At 46.3% G+C, this 24,491-nt stretch overlaps 3 protein-coding genes across 3 annotated transcripts; 2 read left to right on the top strand and 1 right to left on the bottom strand.

The window, feature by feature from the left end:
- The first annotated feature begins 1,518 nt into the window (after positions 1-1,518).
- Positions 1,519-6,343, top strand: LOC134656691 (protein Peter pan). The gene is made up of 9 exons (XM_063512224.1): positions 1,519-1,856; positions 2,232-2,384; positions 3,054-3,224; positions 3,602-3,724; positions 3,843-3,904; positions 3,997-4,150; positions 4,683-4,838; positions 5,129-5,318; positions 5,901-6,343. The coding sequence occupies exons 1-9, from the start codon at positions 1,671-1,673 to the stop codon at positions 6,320-6,322; spliced, it is 1,617 nt and encodes a 538-aa protein (XP_063368294.1). The 5' UTR covers positions 1,519-1,670; the 3' UTR covers positions 6,323-6,343.
- A 1,684-nt stretch (positions 6,344-8,027) lies between these two features.
- Positions 8,028-18,921, bottom strand: LOC134656674 (DNA replication licensing factor Mcm3). The gene is made up of 14 exons (XM_063512223.1): positions 18,729-18,921; positions 18,368-18,645; positions 17,690-17,864; positions 17,236-17,474; positions 16,493-16,732; positions 15,945-16,109; positions 15,502-15,700; positions 11,728-11,876; positions 10,977-11,067; positions 10,082-10,297; positions 9,471-9,611; positions 8,879-8,965; positions 8,434-8,576; positions 8,028-8,229 (listed from the first exon to the last, which is right to left on the bottom strand). The coding sequence occupies exons 1-14, from the start codon at positions 18,798-18,800 to the stop codon at positions 8,028-8,030; spliced, it is 2,397 nt and encodes a 798-aa protein (XP_063368293.1). The 5' UTR covers positions 18,801-18,921.
- A 1,840-nt stretch (positions 18,922-20,761) lies between these two features.
- On the top strand, positions 20,762-24,447 carry LOC134656641 (esterase AGAP003155). Its single transcript, XM_063512201.1, has 4 exons — positions 20,762-21,165; positions 23,060-23,257; positions 23,550-23,690; positions 24,211-24,447. Exons 1-4 carry the CDS (start codon positions 20,916-20,918, stop codon positions 24,396-24,398), a joined length of 777 nt encoding a protein of 258 aa, XP_063368271.1. The 5' UTR covers positions 20,762-20,915; the 3' UTR covers positions 24,399-24,447.
- The last annotated feature ends 44 nt before the right edge of the window (positions 24,448-24,491 follow it).

The following is a 24,491-nucleotide window of genomic DNA, read 5'->3' as shown; positions in this document are numbered from 1 at the left end:
CGTTTTTAACGGGAACTTTAAGCACCGTTTGTATTTATCTCGAGTTGGTCAATTTAGGTGCATAGCTAGCTAATATGACCCACGGGTCGGCGAGGTTACTTTCAGATCTAATCCAAGTTAGAATAGTTGGGTATTAAACGATATTGCACTTTATTGTACTATAACATAGGATAGATAATCAAACCATCGTTCACCATGGCCACTTAGAATAAGTGACATCATACAAAAATGAAATATGACGTCGTGCTAACATTTACACACAGGTAGGTGAATCTAGAGTACCTAACTAGATTCATAGAAGCACATATAAACCAGGCTATCGGTCACTACAGACGCGACTACATTATTAATCTGAATATGTATGGTTTTGAATCATTTCAGAAATGGTTTTTATTCAATTGTCAATTTACAGTGACCTGAATAAAATCCGAGTCTATGATCGACATTGTGGAATTTCATATAATTTAGCTTTCACTGGCCTTCTTTATTCAGACGTGTCTGAGATGAGATGGCCCTATCAATTGTGTGAATACTGTGTACCCTGACAAATTCAATACTTCAATTTTGTATGAAGACACAAAGCTGTGGCAGTACCACGCATAAAATTTCATGATTTCTTGGTTAACCAGTATAATTAGAACCACGATGGTGTTATTGAACATTGGTTCCCCGGTTAGGTAACCTTAGTGGTTAGTCATAATATCCTCTCGTACAACCCCGTTTTGATGATGGATAAGTCACATAATCAGTGTAATTATTTATTCAGTCTCTTGTGAGTAGAGGCAGACAAAGAACCGATCGCCAAAATATTTCTCTTCTAAAAATTAGGTGCTGGCATCACTATGATTTTTAGTAGTCCTTATTTCGCCCAGTATAGAAGTTTATAATTTAAATATTTTTAGAAAAATTAGTGAAAATTACACCTTTTTTACGTGTCGGTTCTTTGCTATGGCTGTACCTGCATTCTGCATTAGTAATGATTCAACTAGCTAGAGACACAACGAGACTAGAGTATGTATGAAATAGCGTAGTATTTCATGTGCGCGTATGGAAGTCTACAATTAAATGAACCAGCAGGAAATAAAGCTGTTTTGATTTGTTTTCGGTGTTTTAATTTTGTCCCTATTTTTTTTTTATTATAGGACATTTTTACACAAATTGACTAAGCCCCACGGTAAGCTCAAGAAAGCTTGTGTTGTGGGTACTCAGACAACGATATATATAACAAATACATAGAAAACAACCATGACTCAGGAACAAATATCTGTGCTCATCACACAAATAAATACCCTTACGGGATTCGAACCCAGGACCGCGGCTTCACAGGCAGGGTCACTACCCATTAGGCCAGACCGGTCGTCTAATTCGTCGGATTTGTTCTGTAAGATGTTTGCATGTATCAAAGGATCTAGCAACACTGATGAAAATATGTATTTTTCTACCCATAAATAACATTCTATCCAAATTCCAAAACACACTCATTACATGTATGTACTGTCAATCTACCGCCAGTTGTCAAACTCGTGTGCTTTTCGTAAAATAACCTCAAAATTAAGAGGATCGGATACTTTACTCCACAAATCCTAAACAATATGTAATTTACATTAAGTGGAAACTACGAATAAACTTCCGCGTTTAGTTTTATTTATTGTTGTAAATACACGCATACGATGGGTAAGCGTAAAGGAAAATGTGCGAAGAAAAACAGCACGACGAAGCAAAGCCTGGAGCCGGAGACGCTGGTGAAGGCGCCGCACTCGTTCGTGATCCACCGCGGGCACTGCGGCAAGGATCTCGTCGACCTCACCAAGGACTTTCGCAAGATTATGGAGCCGTTCACAGCGTCACAGCTTAAAGTAAGTCACCAATATTTTGTTTACACTTTATGAATTATTTCGGAACGAATTTTGGGGTAAATTAATTCAAGCCACCTGCGTTTATTTCTCCGCTGCGATTGTTCCTCATTAAAATGTATAGTATAGAAGTGTGTGAATATGTATAATGTGGTTGTACTGGTGGTTTTGTTTTGGTTCAATCGACAGTATGTAGGTACTGAAATCATGACAACCAGTAACACATTATAATTATAATAAAGCAGTATTAATTTTGTGTTTATGATCAATCTTTTTATATACCTCAGAAATCCTTGAAGTTATAGGCTTTCTCTTGTACCAATTCTAATAAGTAGGAGTTTTTTTATTTGGGTAAAGTAAACACAAATGATGTTTCAGGAAAGGAAGAAGAACACAATCAAGGACTTCTTGTCGGTGTCGGGCTACCTGCATGTGTCGCACATGATGGTGTTCACGGAGACCGAGCAGGGCTCCTACATGCGGCTCGCGCGCCTGCCGCGCGGGCCCACACTCACCTTCAAAATACATAATGTAAGTATTATTCAAAAATAGTTTTACATAGGTCAAAAGTGATTTCATTGTCATGTACGGCTCTGTCACAACTTAGTTTTTGTTTTCTGTCATAAATTTTTATATGTAGCTTTAAAATGAGATACGTAATTAGAAAACCCACTTCGATTTAAACTAAAGACTACACACAATGTGAACGCAGGTGTGAAAGATAATTATTGCTAGATTTGGACACACCCTATGAGTTGGATCTTTTAGGTTCACGTGTAATTTCTTATTGCCACTTATAAAACTATGTCTATGTGACACAAGAATGTACTGAAGTGGATATAATATATCCTTGTTAACGATCCTGGGGGGCAGTGGGAGCCGGAATATTATTGGCATGGGCGATGTCATTGTCCAGTGGGTGGCCATCTGTTGGCAGATAATTCTTCTTCAGTCGATCCCTCAATACTGAGGATCGTGACATCATGGCCTTCTTGAAGACCAGGTTCCTCCATAGGGTTCTGTTCCCCGACAAGCGCATGGCCTCCTGCAGTTTTAATTGCATAGTGCCATAATTTGAGAACACCATCTAGTAGGGGGAGGGGGCTGAGGTCTCGAGCCTTCAACATTAGGATAATTTCCCCGTGGCAGATAATATGATGATGATTATGATAAATGTAAAAAAGAATCTTGGACTTCCAGTACAGCCTCGCGCGCGACGTGGTGTCCTCCCTCCGCAAGCAGTACGTCATGATGAAGGCCTTCCAGCACGCCCCGCTCATCGTGCTCAACTCCTTCTCCGGCGAGGGCATGCACATGAAGCTCATGGCCACCATGTTCCAGAACATGTTCCCCACCATCAACATCACCACGGTATGTCCTCTCATCTTAGCACTTGCCCAGTTGCATCCTAAAGGAGCCCAAGGATTCGCGCAGGTACCAGTTTTTGGGAAAGTGACCACTGTCAGATCTGCCAAATTAGAGGGGATACTAGGCCTTGTTGGGAGTTCGGTTTCCTAATGATGTTTTTCAACACTGACCAAAAAGGGAATTTGATCTGAATGTTCCGAAAAGTCTATCTAACTGATTTCTGCAAGCATCAGTGGCGGAGCTCCCATAGAACTCGATTCCTACCGGCTTGTTTAAATTTCAAAAACTTGAACATGTTTTCTACATCTTAGAAAGAAAAGGTAATTCAAAGTCTAACCATTGTCCTATTTAAAAATTTTATATTTTTTTGTTAATTTCAGGTGAAATTAAAGAATATCCGGCGTTGCGTGTTGATGAACTACAACCCGTCGACAAAGATAATCGACCTGCGACACTACGTCATCCGCGCCACGCCCGTGGGACTCAATAAGGGCACCAAGAAGGTACAATCCTCGAAAACGTTTCTCATTTATTGTTTCACATATATCTCTGACAGCTGCGACGAGTAGACCTTAGAATTGACATTTTTAATAATATGTTAATGTTAATATTTTTTTCCAGGTGGTTCAAGGCAAAATACCAAATTTAAATCGCTGCAAAGACATGTCAGAATTCTTTGACAAGTAAGCATTTTTTTGTTTTACACAGTTTTACACATATTTCTGTAAGCTTTGAAGACGGTTTATTATAACGCTCTACACATTTGCATGGACAGAGCGGCCCTACTATCCGAGAGCGAGTTCGAGGACGACCCGGCGTCACAGGTGCTCCTTCCCCAGGCGCTCGCCTCACGAGGCGCCGCGCAGGACTCCAAGTCCGCCCTGCGGCTCTACGAGCTCGGCCCGAGGATATCTCTACAGCTCATCAAGGTAACTTCAACCTTATTGCAACGAGGTCAATCAATGGTCCCTGACACTACCTTGTGTCAAGACAATGGGCCAACGCAGCGTCAAAAGTGCTTCTACTTCATCGCTCGTTTCACGTCATGAGGCGTCGCGTCTTTTTGCGATCTTGTTATGGTTACCGTTACCGTTAGATGTCTTCACATCCTGGTGGTTGGCGTAAAATGTATTTATCTAATACTTACTTGGCTGCAGGGATCGGAACCGGTTTTTTGCAAAAACTTAGAAATAACCATATTTTTCGAATTATTTTATACTCGAAATGTAGGACTCAGTTGTGTTTTTAGGTTACGACTTCGTATTATTAGATTGCTCAATTAGAAATGAAGTAATTAGCAAAGAACGAAAAAATACCGTTTCCGTTCCCATACAAAAAATACCGGTATCCGATCCCTGCTTGGCTGGCACGATGACCAGAATGAGTCTCGGCCTCCAACACGAAAGCACGCCACTTTGCTCGGTCCAGAGCGGTATCACGCTAATAATGAACATGTATCAGGTGGAGGACGGGCTGATGGACGGCGAGGTGGTGTTCCACGAGCTGGTGGAGAAGAGCGAGCGGGAGCAGGCGGCCATCAAGAAGAAGCGGGAGGCCAAGAAGAAGCAGAAGGAGAGCCGCAAGGCGCAGCAGGACCAGAACGTCAAGCGGAAACAGGTCATTTTTAACATGACATTTTAAACCAATCTATATTCTTCTGATATTTTGATCTGACTTCACTTTTTATATGCCTGTTTACATCATTATTTATGAACGACCTAGGTTTTATAATCGATGCAATTGAATTTTCAAATTTAGGGCACCTATTTTTAATTGACGCCATGTGAATGGCATAGCAATATGGGACCTCTCATTTTCAGAATATGAATATATGTATAGATCCATGGTATACCATATTAGCGGTAATCGGACGCGAACTTTTAATCCAATATTTTCGATTGTATCAGAGGGAGAAGGAGGAACTGAAGCAGAAGGCGCTGGAAGGCATGTTGAAGAAGCGCGAGGTGACCGAGAGCCAGCGGCTGATGGAGCTCGCCGACGCGGAGTCCCGCGCCGCCGCCGACGAGGCCGACGAGGCCGAGGCCGACGACGACGCGCAGCACTACCGCGAGGCCGTCGGCGCAGAGCCCGACCATGGTAACCACTGACAATCCAACCTCTAGACTGAGCTTAGGCCAATTCTTTCATGAAACCGATGCTGCCAAAAATACGGGGGTGCGGGGGGAAGAGGTGAGCGAATCCCGTGCCGTGATTGGTCCGTTCAAGGACACGGACCGATCACGGCACGGGATTGACTCGAAGATGGAGTAACGCTACCGTATGTGTGGCAGAGGGGGTAGCGCGACTATGCTATGTCTAGAGGTTGGATTGTCTGTGTATCCGAGCATCATGTTATCATTATCATTCTTTTGATTTTGACAAATTTGACTGTGACTGTAGCTTATTTGAGTTTTGAAAAGATAGCTGTATATTTTTATACAGCAATTACAAATGGCTGTATGAAAATATACAGCGATCTGGTAAAATTATATTCCACCCTGTCGTAACTCGTACACCTTATTGCAAAGCTGTACCGTTCACCGATGGACAATTTTTGTAGTTCAGTTTATTATCAATATCATAGTTGACGAACTCTGGAAATATTTGGCAAAATAGCATGATTTCAATAACATTTAACATTATAGTAAAGTTATAAGTGTCAAACTTTGTCTACTTCAGATCTGTTCAGTGCGCCGCGGAAACGAAAGGCCGGCGACGACTCCGTGCGGGGCTTCAAAAAGATGAGACTCGACAAGAAACTGCAGAAGAAATATGACCCCAGGCAAAAGGGCGGTCCGCAAAACAAGGATGGACGCTTCCAGAATAAGGACAGGCAGTTCCAAAACAAGGACGGCGGTAGGAAGTTCCACAGGAATAATGACGACAGGGAAGGTGGCGGAAGGAAGTTCCACAACAAGAAAGGTGGGTTCCAAAATAACAGAGATGGCGGAAGGAAGTTCAACAACAACCAGGACGGAAGGAACTTCCAAGGAAATAAAGGCAAGGGAAGGGATAAGAGCTTCAACAAACCTAAGAAGGTGTTCGGGGGGAAGGTGAACAAGTCCAAGTCTGGCAAACAGGGCAAGAAGGGCCGGAAATGACAATAAATTGATGTTATAGTATTTTTTGGTTTTTGATTTTTAAAGAAACTGGAGCAAAATGCACTGTCTAGTGTCTCCCTAGCTACTCAATTCAATTATAAATTTGTCATAGTGTGAATAATAACTTTTTTCTACTCCAGCACTTAAATGTGTCAATTAAATGACTGACAGTGATATCTAAAGCAATGTCATTTGAATGCTTTGTCTATAGGCTCATAAGATGACTGCTAGCAGTCATCTTATGAGTATAATACAACTGCTTTATTTTTTTTAAAGATACAAGTTCCGATCATCTTGATTGAAAGAGGTATGTTTTCATTTACAATAATAACTCTTTATTTTTTTTAAATAATAACTTTTTTTTTTTAAATAATAACTCAATTTTTTTTAAATAATAACTCTTTTTTTTTAATAATAACTTTTTTTTTAATAATAACTTTTTTTTAATAATAATATTTTTTTTTTTTTTTTTTTTTTGCTGCAGCTGTCATAGAAAAAGTAATGTATGCAACAGCTCATAATTGGTTCTTAAAATTCTCGGGTCTTTTTTTACAAAACTCGACTACGTCTCGTTTTGTAACTTCGACCCTTGAATTTTAAGAACCCTTATTATATCACTGTTGCATAAACTACTATTATTAAAAGAAAACAAGTATGTTACAGAAAATCGGTTTATTAATATTTTTCAATTACAAAACTTACGATTACGATTAATGTAGTAAACACAAACTTAATAGTTAACACGTACCAGTAACTAATACGTACAAGTAGCATTCTCAAAATGCACTAATTTACTTTACAGGCGGGATTCACCAATCAATCAATACATTGTGAATATTGTGATGAGCTGATGATTTGTACTTATTTTAAGGCACTGTTGGTACTTGTACCATCAATAACGATAGAATCAATACATGATTTCCACATTAGTTATCTATCACTTTCATTAAGATGAATCAAATTTCTAGATCATTTGAGGTAATGGCGTTACAAATTATGTAGTTTCGATACAAAATGTTTAGATATATTTTATTAAAGAGTAAAATCAAATCACTTAAACGAGGTGAAAACATTATACTGAGTTGATTTCTTTCAGTTGATCTTGTTTACTGATATTACTCAAAAGCAATGAATTCGGGTCGGTTTAGGTACACGGATTTCCCCATACAAAATGAATCGCTTAAGCTTTGGATTCCTCCGAAAACGGTGCCGCCATATAGCGGCCGCAAAAGACGGCCGTCTTTACGGTGGCGACATGTGGAAAGTACCACGGCGCCATAACACACCGTCATCCACCAAGGTCAAAGCGGCAAATTTGAAAAATGTAGGCGCGATGGGATAACGTCCCATAGAAAATTTGAATTTCGCGCCTAATAAAACGTTCACGAAACTATCGACAAGGTCATGACGGCCGTCATCTTACGTTACGTCGACAATCAACGTAACGTAACGCCGTCTAGGAAACCGCGCCATCTTGTTTACATAGACAACGTTCTAGGGACGTCAGTCAACGCTATATAGCGGCCGTAATATGACGGCACCGTTTTCGGAGGAATCCAAAGCTTTAGCCACGCCGACAAAACGAATCCATCAGTGCGAGTGAACGAGTGAGCTCCGACGGATCGGTGAACTAAGATGTCGTCGGCCATGATGGTTACTGGCCGCCATGTTGTGTTTAGGCGTGCGACAACCGTGTGTGCTGCGGTTAGATGAGGAAGATGATGTCGTCGGCTTGCATGACGTGGTTGTCGGCCGTCATGTTGTCCAGGGCGGCGCGCAGCTCGCCCGCGGAGAACTGCTCGTGCGGGAACTGCTCGTCGACGGCCGCGGCGATGCGCGCCAGCGGCAGCGAGTTGGCGCGCTCCGACCGGAACAACGAGTGGAGGGCCGTCTTGAACTGCGCCAGTCTGCGGATTAATAACAACATTCTTTCATTAAATATTGCTCGACAGGAAAATATTCGATTGTGTATAATGGGAGTAGTCTTCCACGTAATTAAAACCTTTGAATTCACAAATAAAAATTGTACAAATATACAAGTTTTTATTTGTGGCTCGAGGATATGACGAAAAAAGTGTAAAATTAAGAAACTTGTACGAGTATATCGTAACCTGTTAGCGTCGATGGAGGTGGGTTCCTGTGAGCTCGTGACCCTGGTGCTGGGCTCGGGCCGGCTGTCGCGCGCCGCGCGCAGCACCGGCTCGGCTTCCTCGTCGGACGAGTACGTGTACGGGTCTTCACCCTCGGCGCCGTCCTGAAATATCATTATCATAGATATTTGGAGTAAGTTCAAGAACATTTTGGGGCTTTATTTTATTCACGAGCCTAGTGTCCCACCGCTGGACAAAGGCATCCCTCTTGTTCTTGGTTCATGTCAGTCTTTCCTCATCGCCATCTCCGTCAAGGTCTAACGTGGCGTCGTACATTACGTTACGTGGCGCCCAATTCCACATTTCACTTGTTGGCAGACGTGTGGCACTTGGTGGAAATGTATTATGACACGTGTAGCCATATAACTGACATAATAGTACAAAACGAGCATTCTCAATTTGTCACCTGTCGCCTGGTGCGCTTGGCCCGCGGCTGAGGTTCCTCGTGGTCGCCGGACGCGCGCCGCTTGCGACGCTTCTCGCGCGTCAGCACCTGTTGAACACACGACACGATTTCTAAGTAAACTTGTATCACGATTAATCGTTAACTGGCTGAAAGAAACACAAGATTAATACCGAATGACACTCTTTATTGCATTATATTAACCTATAGTTAAACAGGGTGAATACTACTAAGGCAAAGTACTATATTTAATCATTAACTAATTCATTTATTAAATGCGACATGTAAGCAACTTCAGCACATTAGAACATAATTTAAGTAGCTACTTTTACTATTAATAATGGATACTCAAAGCAAAAGCCGACATTTAGCTAATTAATACATATACCTAATCGGGGTGAGCAATACTTATGTCTACGACTCGACGTCTGATTGGCAAGAGAGCTCCGTTGCAGCGACAAGGTTTATATAAACGACGATGATGTGACGTCACCGGAACAGATATGGACGCCGTTGGTGTTGCCGCTTGAAACATACTCGGCGACTACATGGCTTATAATAAATCGAGTCAAAAGTCGTAAAGTAAAAAGCTTACCTTCTTAAAGTAAGCATACTGCACGAGCTCTATGGCGGAGTGAGCGTCGTCGGCGGTGATCTCGAAGCTGAGGCGGCACTTGGCGTGCGCCGTGGCCAGGCGGATCAGGGTTTCCAGGGTACGGGCGGTTACTGGCTGCGTCTGTATACGACGGATAATATTCGACCGGATGGTTATAAATACATTTTTAAATGGAAATCTGTTACATGAAAACCTAATAAAGAACATTTTAATCACACATGCTGCGAGCTGACCATGCCACTGTTGAAGTGTTTAGTCTTGGAATGTTCACTCGACACATGTAGTACTAATGGAGTAGTCTCAAACACTCAATCAGCCTTCTGCTGCAATGTAATTGTCTTTATATGGTTTTTATGTATACTAAAATTACTAATTTATCACTTTTTAAAAATAAAATAGGACTCAACAGACATTTTTCACTAGACAGTATTGTGCTTGCGATTCGAAATCCAATAAGAGTTAAATGAGAGAACCTGAATACGTAAACTAGAATAATCCTATGTAAAACTCTATAAAAGCTCCTAAAGAATCCTAGCTCTCTTATAGAGGGTGGACGGGCGCCATCTATCGATTGCCGTAGAACAAGTTACCCTGGCAACATCGCTGTCCATGGTGTCCTGACTCCTCAGCCTGGCGTACTCGTCGGCGATGGCGTCGGACGCGTCCTGCGTGAGCTTGGGCTTCATGAGGCGGGCTATGTGCAGGAACTTGCGCATGAACTTGGTGGAGAGGATGCGCTCCTTCTTGCTGCGCGTGTTGCCGTGCAGCAGCGGGTCGTATTTCTCGTATATTGAATCCTGGGCGTCCTGTAAATAACGGAACAATTATGTGCGGCTAGCATGCTGCCATTGCTTCACCAACAGAGCGTCAGCTGACGTCCACGAGGGTTCATTACATATCGCCTCGCCCGGGATGCTGTTGCTCATGGAAATATGTTTGTGGCCGCGGGTCTAGGCATGTCTAAGTATATCTCTTGAGACGGAAGTCGCGTGAGAGGCGTGATCTACTGCCATTTCTCATCGTACTAATTAGAAAGAGGTGGGTAATCTTGTTTTTAGGGTTCCGTACCCAAAGGGTAAAAACGGGACCCTATTACTCTGTCACCAGGCTGTATCTCACGAACCGTGATAGCTAGACAGTTGAAATTTTCACAGATTATGTATTTTTGTTGCCGCTATAACAACAAATACTAAAAACAGAATAAAATAAAGATTTAAGTGGGGCTCCCATACAACAAACGTGATTTTTGACCGAAGTTAAGCAACGTCGGGCGGGGTCAGTACTTGGATGGGTGACCGTTTTTTTGCTTGTTTTGCTCTATTTTTTGTTGATGGTGCGGAACCCTCCGTGCGCGAGTCCGACTCGCACTTGGCCGGTTTTTTTTTTAGTTATGTAAAAAAAATGAACAATGCAAACGGATTCAGAATAATCGAGTTCCGAGGTAAAAAGCTTCCAGCGCTCCACTTACTCCTAATGTCCACTGACCTCGAGCTCGCCGTGGTCGGGGTTGTCGGTGGCCAGCATCTCGACGGACGAGCCCATCGGCAGCACCTCTCCGTCTTGCTCTTTCGGATTTCTGCACAACGGATGGTATACCAGTTAAAATAGTTTCACTTTTTTTAAGGCAAGTAGGGTTGCGCTTTTAACCATCAATTCATTATTTGAGTTTAATTAATAATATGTTTGTTACTTCTCTTAAAAATCGGTCTCCTTCATAGATTTTGTTGAAAATTAATTCAGAAACTCGTATGCAGACAAAATTGTTAAAAATACGTGAAATGGAAACTGGTGTAGGGGGCCACGTACTATAAAATTGTAGCTATTAGAGTCCGTTCGGAAAGAGAAGAGCCGTGGAATGTATTGGGCCCCATGCATTCCACGACTCTTCTGTTTCCGCACAGACTCTATGAATTCTTTTCCCAGTTTGACCATAGAGAAAAAAATACATAGAGTGCTCACTCCATAGATCAGTTTTAGTACCAAAAAGACTATTAGCATCTAGCATCGAGTAGCGGAACTATCAGTACTGCTACTTGACAATAGATGTCGCCACCGACCGGAAAGTCTTATGCTGTTGAGATAAGACTTTCCGGTCGGTGCTACATCTATTGTCAAGTAGCAGTACTGATAGTTCCGCTACTCGATGCTAGATGTAGACACTGAAATGAATAGTCTGAACTGATGTATGGAGTGAGCACTCTATGTATTTTTTCTCTATGGTTTGACGGAGTAATACCTGTAGCGGTGCATCCGGAGCACGTGCTCGGAGATGCGGCTGTCGTGGTCGGCGTGGGCCAGGTCCAGCATCACGAACAGCAGGTCGAAGCGAGACAGCAGCGAGTCCTGGAGACCGATGTTCTCCATCGGGGTCTTGTACTGGTCATACTGGGGGACAAACAGACAATCCCATCAACATCCATGCCGTATATATCGGTTAAGGTCCAATCTTTAGGTAGATTGTTACAGTAGGCTTATCAGTTTTATCAGTTTATTTACCACTGGACAGGAGCAGTAATACTTACTTACTTCATTGGCTCAGCGACCCGAAGTGTCTAGTGCGCCATTCGTTCCTATCCTGTAGCTATATAATAGTTTGACGCCATTATCACTACGGTACTCGAGTACTGACCCGGCCGTACACAGGGTTGGCGGCGGCCAGCACGGAGCAGCGCGCGTTGAGCGCGGCATGCACGCCCGCCTTGGCGATGGTGACGCGGCCCTGCTCCATGACCTCGTGGATGGCGGTGCGGTCGATGTCCGACATCTTGTCGACTGTAGTCAAGTACTCACCCGGCCGTACACAGGGTTGGCGGCGGCCAGCACGGAGCAGCGCGCGTTGAGCGCGGCATGCACGCCCGCCTTGGCGATGGTGACGCGGCCCTGCTCCATGACCTCGTGGATGGCGGTGCGGTCGATGTCCGACATCTTGTCGACTGTAGTCAAGTACTCACCCGGCCGTACACAGGGTTGGCGGCGGCCAGCACGGAGCAGCGCGCGTTGAGCGCGGCATGCACGCCCGCCTTGGCGATGGTGACGCGGCCCTGCTCCATGACCTCGTGGATGGCGGTGCGGTCGATGTCCGACATCTTGTCGACTGTAGTCAAGTACTCACCCGGCCGTACACAGGGTTGGCGGCGGCCAGCACGGAGCAGCGCGCGTTGAGCGCGGCATGCACGCCCGCCTTGGCGATGGTGACGCGGCCCTGCTCCATGACCTCGTGGATGGCGGTGCGGTCGATGTCCGACATCTTGTCGACTGTAGTCAAGTACTCACCCGGCCGTACACAGGGTTGGCGGCGGCCAGCACGGAGCAGCGCGCGTTGAGCGCGGCATGCACGCCCGCCTTGGCGATGGTGACGCGGCCCTGCTCCATGACCTCGTGGATGGCGGTGCGGTCGATGTCCGACATCTTGTCGACTGTAGTCAAGTACTCACCCGGCCGTACACAGGGTTGGCGGCGGCCAGCACGGAGCAGCGCGCGTTGAGCGCGGCATGCACGCCCGCCTTGGCGATGGTGACGCGGCCCTGCTCCATGACCTCGTGGATGGCGGTGCGGTCGATGTCCGACATCTTGTCGACTGTAGTCAAGTACTCACCCGGCCGTACACAGGGTTGGCGGCGGCCAGCACGGAGCAGCGCGCGTTGAGCGCGGCATGCACGCCCGCCTTGGCGATGGTGACGCGGCCCTGCTCCATGACCTCGTGGATGGCGGTGCGGTCGATGTCCGACATCTTGTCGACTGTAGTCAAGTACTCACCCGGCCGTACACAGGGTTGGCGGCGGCCAGCACGGAGCAGCGCGCGTTGAGCGCGGCATGCACGCCCGCCTTGGCGATGGTGACGCGGCCCTGCTCCATGACCTCGTGGATGGCGGTGCGGTCGATGTCCGACATCTTGTCGACTGTAGTCAAGTACTCACCCGGCCGTACACAGGGTTGGCGGCGGCCAGCACGGAGCAGCGCGCGTTGAGCGCGGCATGCACGCCCGCCTTGGCGATGGTGACGCGGCCCTGCTCCATGACCTCGTGGATGGCGGTGCGGTCGATGTCCGACATCTTGTCGACTGTAGTCAAGTACTCACCCGGCCGTACACAGGGTTGGCGGCGGCCAGCACGGAGCAGCGCGCGTTGAGCGCGGCATGCACGCCCGCCTTGGCGATGGTGACGCGGCCCTGCTCCATGACCTCGTGGATGGCGGTGCGGTCGATGTCCGACATCTTGTCGACTGTAGTCAAGTACTCACCCGGCCGTACACAGGGTTGGCGGCGGCCAGCACGGAGCAGCGCGCGTTGAGCGCGGCATGCACGCCCGCCTTGGCGATGGTGACGCGGCCCTGCTCCATGACCTCGTGGATGGCGGTGCGGTCGATGTCCGACATCTTGTCGACTGTAGTCAAGTACTCACCCGGCCGTACACAGGGTTGGCGGCGGCCAGCACGGAGCAGCGCGCGTTGAGCGCGGCATGCACGCCCGCCTTGGCGATGGTGACGCGGCCCTGCTCCATGACCTCGTGGATGGCGGTGCGGTCGATGTCCGACATCTTGTCGACTGTAGTCAAGTACTCACCCGGCCGTACACAGGGTTGGCGGCGGCCAGCACGGAGCAGCGCGCGTTGAGCGCGGCATGCACGCCCGCCTTGGCGATGGTGACGCGGCCCTGCTCCATGACCTCGTGGATGGCGGTGCGGTCGATGTCCGACATCTTGTCGACTGTAGTCAAGTACTCACCCGGCCGTACACAGGGTTGGCGGCGGCCAGCACGGAGCAGCGCGCGTTGAGCGCGGCATGCACGCCCGCCTTGGCGATGGTGACGCGGCCCTGCTCCATGACCTCGTGGATGGCGGTGCGGTCGATGTCCGACATCTTGTCGACTGTAGTCAAGTACTCACCCGGCCGTACACAGGGTTGGCGGCGGCCAGCACGGAGCAGCGCGCGTTGAGCGCGGCATGCACGCCCGCCTTGGCGATGGTGACGCGGCCCTGCTCCATGACCTCGTGGATGGCGGTGCGGTCGATGTCCGACATCTTGTCGACTGTAGTCAAGTACTCACCCGGCCGTACACAGGGTTGGCGGCGGCCAGCACGGAGCAGCGCGCGTTGAGCGCGGCATGCACGCCCGCCTTGGCGATGGTGACGCGGCCCTGCTCCATGACCTCGTGGATGGCGGTGCGGTCGATGTCCGACATCTTGTCGACTGTAGTCAAGTACTCACCCGGCCGTACACAGGGTTGGCGGCGGCCAGCACGGAGCAGCGCGCGTTGAGCGCGGCATGCACGCCCGCCTTGGCGATGGTGACGCGGCCCTGCTCCATGACCTCGTGGATGGCGGTGCGGTCGATGTCCGACATCTTGTCGACTGTAGTCAAGTACTCACCCGGCCGTACACAGGGTTGGCGGCGGCCAGCACGGAGCAGCGCGCGTTGAGCGCGGCATGCACGCCCGCCTTGGCGATGGTGACGCGGCCCTGCTCCATGACCTCGTGGATGGCGGTGCGGTCGATGTCCGACATCTTGTCGACTGTAGTCAAGTACTCACCCGGCCGTACACAGGGTTGGCGGCGGCCAGCACGGAGCAGCGCGCGTTGAGCGCGGCATGCACGCCCGCCTTGGCGATGGTGACGCGGCCCTGCTCCATGACCTCGTGGATGGCGGTGCGGTCGATGTCCGACATCTTGTCGACTGTAGTCAAGTACTCACCCGGCCGTACACAGGGTTGGCGGCGGCCAGCACGGAGCAGCGCGCGTTGAGCGCGGCATGCACGCCCGCCTTGGCGATGGTGACGCGGCCCTGCTCCATGACCTCGTGGATGGCGGTGCGGTCGATGTCCGACATCTTGTCGACTGTAGTCAAGTACTCACCCGGCCGTACACAGGGTTGGCGGCGGCCAGCACGGAGCAGCGCGCGTTGAGCGCGGCATGCACGCCCGCCTTGGCGATGGTGACGCGGCCCTGCTCCATGACCTCGTGGATGGCGGTGCGGTCGATGTCCGACATCTTGTCGACTGTAGTCAAGTACTCACCCGGCCGTACACAGGGTTGGCGGCGGCCAGCACGGAGCAGCGCGCGTTGAGCGCGGCATGCACGCCCGCCTTGGCGATGGTGACGCGGCCCTGCTCCATGACCTCGTGGATGGCGGTGCGGTCGATGTCCGACATCTTGTCGAACTCGTCGATGCACACCACGCCGCGGTCCGCCAGCACCATGGCGCCCGCCTCCAGCCTGGACGTGCAGATACGAATCAGTACAATCATAAAAATGTCGCGTGATGTTTCAAAATGTGCCACAAAAAAGACCTTAATAGAAAATCTGACTTCACAAAATGATACACCATGAATGTTATGCTCTCCGTGAGCGGTTCCATTCCGATTCATCAAATATCGATTTCTGAAAAATTCTCAGAATTACAGACGGCAAAAAAGGAAAAAAAATCCTGGGTATCCCGATGAGAACTATCTCCTCATACCTGCGGTCGCCCGTGTCGGGGTCGGTGGTGACGGCGGCCGTCAGCCCCACGCCGGAGGAGCCCCGGCCGGTGGTGGTGACCGCCCGCGGTGCCGTGAGCAGTACGTAGCGCAGCAGCTGCGACTTGGCTACGGACGGGTCGCCGATCAGCAGGATGTTTATGTCTCTGGAACGATAACTCGGGTTAGAGATAATAAACATCAACTAAAGAGAGATCTCGTAGCATAAGGAACGATGCCGCAGCACCTTCGTGTCTCTTAGTTGATATAACTCGCGTTTTGATAAACGGCCGGATCGAACAGTCAAATAATCTCGAGGAAACTGCCGCGCGAAGCAGCTCGGTCGGTACCTCGCCCAAGGCGCAGCCACGATAGCTCAAGCAAGACAAGTTTTCTGCTATTCATGCAGCAAGTACTGGAATATGGCCTACTCACGTCTTCAGGTCTTCATGGATCGAGCGGCTGGTCTGGAGCTTAGTGCCGCAACTTCCTCGCGAGGCGGCTTGTTCTGTGTGGAACCAAATAACTAGAATAGTTCTGTCCTACTCACCCTCGAAGCCTGGTGCCATTAGCCAGCACCTTCTCCATGCCACCGAGCAGTAAGCACAGGATAGCCTTCTTGATGTACTCGTGGCCGTGGATGGAAGGAGCCAGTGACTTGGCCAGCAGTTCGAACATGTCTTCCGTCTTCCTCTTGGCCATGCGCTTGCAAAGCTTGATGTCGTCGAGGGTGATGGCCAGATCCATGCCCTTGTTGATCTGGGTCACATTGTTGGCTATTAAGATGGTTCTGTAAAAAAATAGGACGTGTGAATAAGCGAATTCAAACCAGTGAAGACGAACATCAGAATTCATCAGATGCATCAGTCAGGTGTCGTGGAGATCAAGCTAGAGGAGGCGCCTCAATCAAGGATGAGGGTAGTGGCATGGCCATACATTTTGTGGCCTGGAATATTAACGGCAATGGTGTGACATCTCTGCCTGTTTCCCTTTGATGCCATTGAACCATTCCTTGAACCAACAGACCTAGAACACCGGTAGTTGCTGACCACCTGCACCCTGTCTCCGGGCTTGCAGCGTCCACCAGGTCGTCGTCACACACCACGTCCACGGAGCGCGGCAGCTGTGTTAGTGAACATACCTGAAGGTTCCAGCTGTGAAGCTGCCCTGCTTGCTGGGCAGGCAGCGGTAGTTGCCCACCACCTGCACCCTGTCCCCGGGCTTGCAGCGGTCCAGCAGGTCGTCGTCGCACACCACCTCCACGGAGCGCGGCAGCTGTGTTAGTGAACATACCTGAAGGTTCCAGCTGTGAAGCTGCCCTGCTTGCTGGGCAGGCAGCGGTAGTTGCCCACCACCTGCACCCTGTCTCCGGGCTTGCAGCGGTCCACCAGGTCGTCGTCGCACACCACGTCCACGGAGCGCGGCAGCTGGCCCGCCGGCGCGCGCTCCGGCATCTCCTGCACCGTCAGCGTCTGGTGGTCCTTGTAGCGGGACAGCCCGTACTCCGTCTCTAGAGGGTTGCCCTCGTCATCCTTAAAAAAACACCTTTTTTTAGTATGTCACTTTTGAAATAAAGAAAGAAAATACATTTATTTAATGCCACAACATAGTACATAAAGAAAAAGAAGACATGCAGAATTTAGACATAAAAAACATTTGAAACTATAATAGAATCCCCAATAATTCCGCAGCATTCGTGGCAACCCGTGACGCTGGTTTTCACTTAGCTCATACCCTAAAAACTTACCTTGGTGGGGTAAATGGCAGTAGTGGGAAAGGCCTCGAAGGACGTCAGGTCGGTGTATTTGCGCTCCATGACCTTCTTGGTGGCGGGGCAGTAGTGCACGCTGCGCACCACCTTGGGGTGCACCAGCGACACGCGCGTCACGATGCCCTCCACGCAGATCAGGTTACCTAAGTACCTGCACCAACAAAGTATTTGTTCAAATTTCAAGGATCACTTTAAAAAAAAAATTCGTTTCAATTTTCAAGGATCTCACAGGATCTTATGAACTGTCAATTGGAGAGGGGGGAGGGGGGAGTTGGGGTAGGGGTAACAGGGGGAGTCTATCCCATTTGATTACCCAATAATTAAACTCAACCATCTTATTATGGCTGGTACAGCCAATTAGATTTTTTTTTCCTGTTTCATGTTTTTTGGTCAAACCAAATTGTCAGTAAATAAGAACAAAAAATACTATACTCATCATGGTGCTAGTACTATGGTACTAGTGTAAAGCCCGGTATCCATTGCGCGCGGGTGCCGCCCGAGCCAATGTTCGATAGTTTGCCGCGCGATATGGAGATGGGGCTTAAGAGAAACACAGTATGATTATGTGTCTATGTTTGAAATGAGACAGTCCTTGGACAAACTATATCTGTTTTTTGCAGATTTAAAGCTATAAAAAATATGACCAGCACATACCTGGAAGTCAAACTCCTTGGTGTGACATGTTTGGTGCCGAAGCTGCCCGAGAAGGCCACAAAGAACTCCTCCTGCACCTTCGCGTAGGTCGGGTCCATCGACGACACGTACTCCTTCAGCGCCTTCTGGAACGCGATCTGCTCCTCGAACGCGTTCTCCAACAAGTTCTTCGCGCGCTCTGGGCTCTTGCGCCGCAAGTCATTTATGTTTACGACCAGCCGCTTCGACTTGTCCGCTATCATCTGCTTCACCTTCTCCATGTAAATACCCTGGTCTTCCTAGAAAATGTAACAAAACCACGACCATTTTACAATAATGATGCTAAACAATACATTTGAGGTTACTTTAGTATCGTACTCACTTCATCGTCCAAGAACTCGAGGTACTCTCTTTGTAAGTCACGCAACCTTTGATCAAATTCACCATCTTCCATTTTTATGGATTATGAAACAATAACAAACTTATAAAATGAAATAACAAAGAAATAAACGCATTTACAAACGCGATCAACAACTATGAACGGTTGTTTGACAGTTGACGCGATTTGGCGCCAAATCTTTGCGTGACTTTAAAGTTGCGTTCATAAAAAATAAACTTGCATCTACGGTAATTTAAAGTTAATAAATTGATCGATATAGCTGGTCAACCAAGTCTTGTCAGTAAAAAAAGGCGCGAAATTCAAATTTTCTATGGGACGATATCCCTTCGCACCTACATTTTTCAAATTTGCCGCCTTTTTCTACTGTCAAGATCTGGTTGACCAAGTATATATTTGAAATGATTGTTAAATTAACACATTTTCACATTAAATCAATAAAATCATACTGAGTCAACCAAATCTTGTCAGTAAATAGGAAAAAAAAAACTATACTCATCCTTTTCTTTTGGGTGCTAGTACTAGTGTTAGACAAAGATAGTATGATTCTCTCTGCTATGTTTGAAATTAGTGATGAGTCAAACCGCTAAATTTTCAAACCGGACAAGTCGACTCCGATTTAGACCCAACCCGGTTTGCAAACCGGTTTGGCCAAGAGTCGACCAAATCGATTTGTCAATTTTACGGTTTGTTCGATCCTTGTCCATCCTAACGTCCCTACGTTAGGATGGACAATCAGAACTTAAAATTTTTTGGTTAATGCTATTCCATTATCGTTGTGAAAAGGAGATTTAAAATCGAGTGGTACCTACAAGTTTTTTTTAATGGTCCGTAATGTCTGGAAAACCAGTTTGTTTGTCAGTAAAAAATGGCGAGAAACCTAAGTCGCGCCTAGAATTTCTATACAGACAATTATACGAAAAAGCACATCTTTTACACGACAACAAAAACTTTGACTCAAAATAATTCTTAGAAACATTTGTACCTAATAATTTAGTTGCGTTGCGCGGTAGATCACAATTTCATTCATTGCTAAAGCTAAAACGGGAAAGCAGTATAACAGTAAGCAAGAAAGAGCGTGAGGTCTCGTGCGGTTCTGTCAGTTATCGGCGCGAATTCGTACATTTCCGTAAGCCGCGCGCAAAGCGACGCGGCGCGAAACCGCCAAACTGAACCGAAGTTTACCGCCAAGTCGATCTCTTTAATTAAGCCCATGCGAAAGTGAACCTTAAAACTCATGTAATAAGTTTCATTTTACTTTACCTGTTCGTACCAAGTTTTGACTTAACTCTATGAGAGTTAGACTCGACTCAATAATGGCGGCAATGTGCATGGCAACATTTTTCTTAGGGGTTTGGAATTGATTCGCGTTAGTACAATACAAACATCTCTTTCCTCAATATGTCAAACGAAAGTGACGCAGCAACAAATCGAAAAGTCGACTTACGGTACACTCACGTCGGTTTAGTCGACTTCAGAGGGCCTACCGCGAACCACGTTCGACGTGTTGCCTCCCTTTCACACTTACGTACGAATTCACAAGTGCGACAGAGAGGCAACACGTCGAACGTGGTTCGCGGTAGGCCCTCAGGCCTAACTCGGTTTGAACCGGTTTGTGAAGTCGAACCGTAACATCGCTATTTGAAATTAAACAGACCTTTGACACACTATAGTTATTTTCATATTTTACTTCAAAATACACTTTATTACTATATATAAAAATACTAATTTCTAAACGTACACATGCATAAACGTCAAGCTGTGCTTTGAAGTTGAGGATTTGTTTGATGCATCGGAAAATCATTTTGGGCCTTATATAAACTGAATAGAGATGATTTTGTACTTGTAGAAGCAAAAGGAATTCCAGCCAGCCTATTATGGATAGCTTTATCCATCTTTATCCACGTGATAAAATAACTGTCACTGTTTAACACCGTGGGAAAGAAAGTGACGGACACCGTTTTATCACGCTGTCACGTAGACAAGAACGACCATCATATCCGTACTGGTCCTACAAAACAGTGACACGGTTTGCTCAGGCTACGCTTAATCTTTTATTTAATTAAATACTTCATTTGAGCCAGTATAACACTATATAACAGCATCTGCAACAGTTTCCTTCGGAAACTAAATAACCTGTACGTTAAGCGGCTTCTAACCACAAACCGTACGATGTCTCAAGAGCAAATGTCCGAAGAGAACTCTAACTCCAACATGAGCGAAGTGGTAACAGAGAAGGCTAAAGAGAACTCGAAAGAGCGGAAGAGGCTGAAGATCCTGGCGTTCCACGGGTACCGGCAGAACGGCGCCGTGTTCCGCGCCAAGATCGGCTCCTTCCGCAAAGCCGTGGCCAAGTACGCGCAGCTCACGTTCCTGTCGGCGCCGCACCGAGTGCTGCACGAGGAGGGGGGAGGGGAGGAAGGTAAAACAAGTCAATACATTATACTGTTGTATGATTTGTATGCAAAACCCAGGTAAAATGAGTTGTCTCGCCCATAGCACCAAGAGTAGAGCATTTGTAAGTGTGTATATTAGCTAGTATGTTGTTTTTAAATATATATATTTACTAGTTATATGGTCCCTGGTTGTAGGAGATAAAATAATAAACTTTTATTGATTGCTATTAGGTGTATTGTATAGGTATATACCTACCTATACTTACTGTCTGAACCTATTTCTTTTGAATAATTGAATATTATGCGATTGATGCGAGCAACATCGGCATGGCAATTATTCGCGCGACGACTCGTTTTTAGGGTTCCGTAGCCAAATGGCAAAAAACGGAACCCTTATAGATTCGTCAAGTCTGTCTGTCTGTCTGTCTGTCTGTCCGTCTGTCTGTCCGTCCGTATGTCACAGCCACTTTTCTCCGAAACTATAAGAACTATACTGTTGAAACTTGGTAAGTAGATGTATTCTGTGAACCGCATTAAGATTTTCAGACAAAAATAGAAAAATAACAATAAATTTTTGGGGTTCCCCATACTTCGAACTGAAACTCAAAAATTTTTTTTTTCATCAAACCCATACGTGTGGGGTATCTATGGATAGGTCTTCAAAAATGATATTGAGGTTTCTAATATCATTTTTTTCTAAACTGAATAGTTTGCGCGAGAGACACTTCCAAAGTGGTAAAATGTGTGTCCCCCCCCTGTAACTTCTAAAATAAGAGAATGATAAAACTAAAAAATATATATGATGTACATTAGCATGTAAACTTCCACCGAAAATTGGTTTGAACGAGATCTAGTAAGTTGTTTTTTTTAATACGTCATAAATCGCCTAAATACGGAACCCTTCATGGGCGAGTCCGACTCGCACTTGGCCGCTTTTTATGTGTCTTTACGTTTTAGAAGTTAAAAAAACTTTTAATTTTGATATTTTATCTGGTATTTTTTAATGATAGGTATATTTATATTTTTAGGGTTCCGTAGCCAAATGGCAAAAAACTGAACCCTTATGGATTCGTCATGTCTGTCTGTCCGTCCGTATGTCACAGCCAGTTTTTTCCGAAACTATAAGAACTATACTGTTGAAACTTGGTAAGTAGATGTATTCTGTGAACCACATTAAGATTTTCACACAAAAATAGAAAAAGAACAATAAATTTTGGGGGTTCCCCATACTTAGAACTGAAACTCAAAAAAATTTTTTTCATCAAGCCCATACGTGTGGGGTATCTATGGATAGGTCTTCAAAAATGATATTGAGGTTTCTAATATCATTTTTTTCTAAACTGAATAGTTTGCGCGAGAGACACTTCCAAAGTGGTAAAATGTGTGTCCCCCCCCCCCCCCCGTAACTTCTAAAATAAGAGAATGATAAAACTAAATAAAATATGTTATGTACATTACCATGCAAACTTCCACCGAAAATTGGTTTGAACGAGATCTAGTAAGTTGTTTTTTTTAATACGTCATAAATCCCCTAAATACGGAACCCTTCATGGGCGAGTCCGACTCTCACTTGGCCGCTTTTTATAATTTTTTTTTTAAATTTCTATCTTATTATGATGTTGCTAATTGTCTACCCATAACTATAGTTTGTTTTTTTTAGCATTAGAAAGAAGGTAAGCGATCTTGACATGTCTCTTAATTGAAAAACGCTTTTATAAATCAGTAACTATTACTTATGAGAGCAGAAGAATATAAATGATTGTATTAGATTCATAATTGTTACATATTTGCCGTGACTTATTTTTAAAACCTGTTTTTCAATTAAAAGACACATCAAGATTGTTTACCTTTTTTCTAATGCTAAAAAAACGAACTATAGATTATTTTATAAAATTAGTCATGTGTCATCCCTTTACGCAGACTCGCGGTCGTGGTGGTTCAACGCGGAAGACAACACATTCAGCGGCAAGTGCCTGGGCGGGCCGGCGCTGGGCTTCGAGGCCACCCTCAGGGTGGTGGAGCGCGCCGTGGCCGAGCACGGCCCCTTCCACGGGCTCATGGGCTTCTCGCAGGGCGCCTGCCTCGTGGGGCTGCTCGCCGCCATGCAGCAGAAGGGATGTAAGGACGCTTCTAAAAGATCCCTATGGGTCGAAGTGTATCCGTAAGGGCCCCCGAAAATAATAAGATAATAATAATAAAGGACGCTTCTATACACAGAGTAGCAAGTGTCTGGACGGGCCGACGCTGGGCTTCGAGACCACGCTGAGGGTCTGAGGGTCGTGGACTCAAATATTGCTCTTCAATACGTGACAATACTTTGCCTGCAGCAAATTCAGGACCCTAATACAAAGCATTATGGTAGGTAAATTACATATACGAAAGATTGTTCACACAGAGGTTTGTTTTTCAGATTTACCGTACACATTCAACTTCGCCATCTTCGCATCAGGGTTCCGATCGGGCAGTCTGGTGCACAAGGGCTTTTACGACGAGGAGATCAACCTACCCTCGCTGCATGTGTACGGCGAGGGAGACTCCATCATACCAAAGGGTAATTTTAAATTTAAGAGAAGAGAAGAAAGTCATTTATTTATATTTTTCATAAGCTGAAAAGTGCGTTATTAATGTTATTATCTTTGATAGTAGCGTCAAATATACTGAGCCGAATTTTATAATTAGCCCGAGGTACCAATCAATTCCTTCGTTTTTATGATGGGGACATTAGGTCTCCCCATACCTATCGGCGCAGAATCGGCAATAATCGAAAGAAAAAAGCTTTATAAATGATCTACGCAATATGAGCGATAAAGCCCACATTTTAGGAGGTTTTTAAGCCGTAACAGACTACCGTACCGCGACCAATCACCAACCAAGGTCGCGGTGCGGTACGGTAGTCTGTTACCGCTTTTTAATAAGTTTTTCTTGCGTGTACAGTCATCAAAACTGTTAACTTAGCACCACTAAATACACATTTTTATGCGGGGGTGCATTAGAATTAATGGCGAAAATACCTACTTTATCCACTCCATTGGAATTTAACACTATTAACCTATATTTATAACGTGTTCCAGAAATGTCCGAATCCCTAATAAGCCTGTTCACGAAACCGGTGGTGGCGGAGCACTCGGGCGGGCACTACGTCGCGTGCTCGGGCTCCATCAAGGACGCCTACCAGGACTTCCTGCACGACCGCTGCCAGGACCTGCTGGAGGAGGAACCGGATAATATACAGCCAAAGGAGGATGAAGATATGCGATAAGGCCTATTGTTAAATAGATATAGTTTATTTTTAATAAATGTGTGAAGCGAATGGTTCTGGATGTCTTTATTGATTGTATGGCCAATCTGGAAG

Source organism: Cydia amplana, chromosome 2, assembly GCF_948474715.1.
Source record: "Cydia amplana chromosome 2, ilCydAmpl1.1, whole genome shotgun sequence".
Classification (NCBI taxonomy): domain Eukaryota; kingdom Metazoa; phylum Arthropoda; class Insecta; order Lepidoptera; family Tortricidae; genus Cydia; species Cydia amplana.
The sequence above is the reverse complement of the archived record's forward strand: the minus strand, read 5'-3'. Positions and strand labels throughout refer to the sequence as shown.

What these genes read in the sequence shown, in the direction of transcription:
- LOC134656691 (XM_063512224.1), top strand. Translation starts at nt 1,671, where the DNA reads ATGGGTAAGCGTAAAGGAAAATGTGCGAAGAAAAACAGCACGACGAAG. An exon ending in TCAATAAGGGCACCAAGAAG is followed by an intron (nt 3,725 to 3,842) that starts GTACAATCCTCG and finishes ATTTTTTTCCAG; the next exon opens with GTGGTTCAAGGCAAAATACC. An exon ending in ATGTCAGAATTCTTTGACAA is followed by an intron (nt 3,905 to 3,996) that starts GTAAGCATTTTT and finishes TTGCATGGACAG; the next exon opens with AGCGGCCCTACTATCCGAGA.
- LOC134656674 (XM_063512223.1), bottom strand. Translation starts at nt 18,800, where the DNA reads ATGGAAGATGGTGAATTTGATCAAAGGTTGCGTGACTTACAAAGAGAG. An exon ending in TTCACAGCTGGAACCTTCAG is followed by an intron (nt 16,733 to 17,235) that starts GTATGTTCACTA and finishes ATTTTTTTACAG; the next exon opens with AACCATCTTAATAGCCAACA. An exon ending in CCGACCACGGCGAGCTCGAG is followed by an intron (nt 10,298 to 10,976) that starts GTCAGTGGACAT and finishes CGTTATTTACAG; the next exon opens with GACGCCCAGGATTCAATATA.
- LOC134656641 (XM_063512201.1), top strand. Translation starts at nt 20,916, where the DNA reads ATGTCTCAAGAGCAAATGTCCGAAGAGAACTCTAACTCCAACATGAGC. An exon ending in CGCCATGCAGCAGAAGGGAT is followed by an intron (nt 23,258 to 23,549) that starts GTAAGGACGCTT and finishes TTTGTTTTTCAG; the next exon opens with ATTTACCGTACACATTCAAC. An exon ending in AGACTCCATCATACCAAAGG is followed by an intron (nt 23,691 to 24,210) that starts GTAATTTTAAAT and finishes AACGTGTTCCAG; the next exon opens with AAATGTCCGAATCCCTAATA.